This window comes from Mus caroli, chromosome 11 (assembly GCF_900094665.2).
Source record: "Mus caroli chromosome 11, CAROLI_EIJ_v1.1, whole genome shotgun sequence".
Classification (NCBI taxonomy): Eukaryota; Metazoa; Chordata; class Mammalia; order Rodentia; family Muridae; genus Mus; species Mus caroli.
This window is the reverse complement of record NC_034580.1, coordinates 113756689-113757739: the sequence shown is the minus strand read 5'-3', so window position 1 is coordinate 113757739 and position 1051 is coordinate 113756689. Positions and strand designations below refer to the sequence as shown.

The 1051-nt window shown below is 53.0% G+C and overlaps 1 protein-coding gene across 1 annotated transcript in view; it reads left to right on the top strand.

Moving 5' to 3' along the window:
- Positions 1-1051, top strand: part of LOC110305962 (probable low-specificity L-threonine aldolase 2) — a 9320-nt gene that overhangs the window by 3399 nt on the left and 4870 nt on the right. The window contains exons 5-6 of the mRNA XM_021178139.2: positions 306-443; positions 553-745. Of these exons, the coding sequence (XP_021033798.1) occupies positions 306-443; positions 553-745 (331 nt within the window). The remainder of the gene's footprint in view (positions 1-305; positions 444-552; positions 746-1051) is intronic.

Sequence of the window (1051 nt, the reverse complement as noted above, 5' to 3'; positions counted from 1 at the left end):
AGAGAGACACTGAGAATTTGGCTGGATCAAAACCATCTGCAATGGCATACACCTACACACATAAAATAAAACTAAGACGACTGGAGAGAAGGCTGGATGGTTAACATCACTTGCTGCTCTTCCAGAGGACCTGAATTATATTCCCAGCACCTACACCAGGCAACTCACAATTTGTAACTCTCGCTCCTGGGGAATCCAGTGCTTCTGGATTTAATTTAAATTAAAAAAAAAAAAAAGATTCCAAGCCCAGTGATCTCTCGGAAATTCTGCCTCTGAACACCATCTGCCCTATGCTTTCCTTTCAGGTGTGCCTCCTGGCCCACGCCCACGGAGCAAGGGTCCACATGGATGGAGCTCGGTTGATGAATGCAGCAGTGGCTCTGCGCATGCCCCCTGCCCGCCTTGTAGAGCACTGTGACTCTGTATCCTTCTGTTTCTCTAAGGTAGGCTTCCGGAGCCTGACAGACCTGCTTGCCTCGGGTGCTGAGGCTGAAGCCCTCGCCTCATCTCAAGGGTAGGCTTTGTGAGATAGGCTCTCTTCTCTTCCCTTAGGGCCTAGGTGCACCAGTGGGAGCTCTGGTTGGGGGATCCAAGGACTTCATTGGAGAAGCATGGCGCCTCCGCAAGGCCCTGGGTGGAGGCATGCGCCAGGCTGGAGTACTGGCTGCGGCTGCCCTGGTGGGACTAGCTGAGGCAGAGGAGGTGCTACCAAGGGACCACGGGAATGCCCAGAGATTCGCTAAAGGTGCCTGGACGGACCGCCCCCTCCCCGTCCCTTTTGCTCCCTCCTACCTGGGCTTAGATGTCCCGGGCAGCAGGATCAGGTCCCCAGCAGATCTGCACCCCAAGAGTCTAGCGTGTTGAGAGTTGGCACTACAGGGTCGGGGATTTAGCTCAGTGCTAGGCAAGAGCAAGGCCCTGGGTTCGGTCCTCAGCTTTTTTTTTTTTTTTTTTTTTAATTTTTTTTTTTTTTTTGGTTTTTCGAGACAGGGTTTCTCTGTGTAGCCCTGGCTGTCCTGGAACTCACTCTGTAGACCAGGCTGGCCTCGAA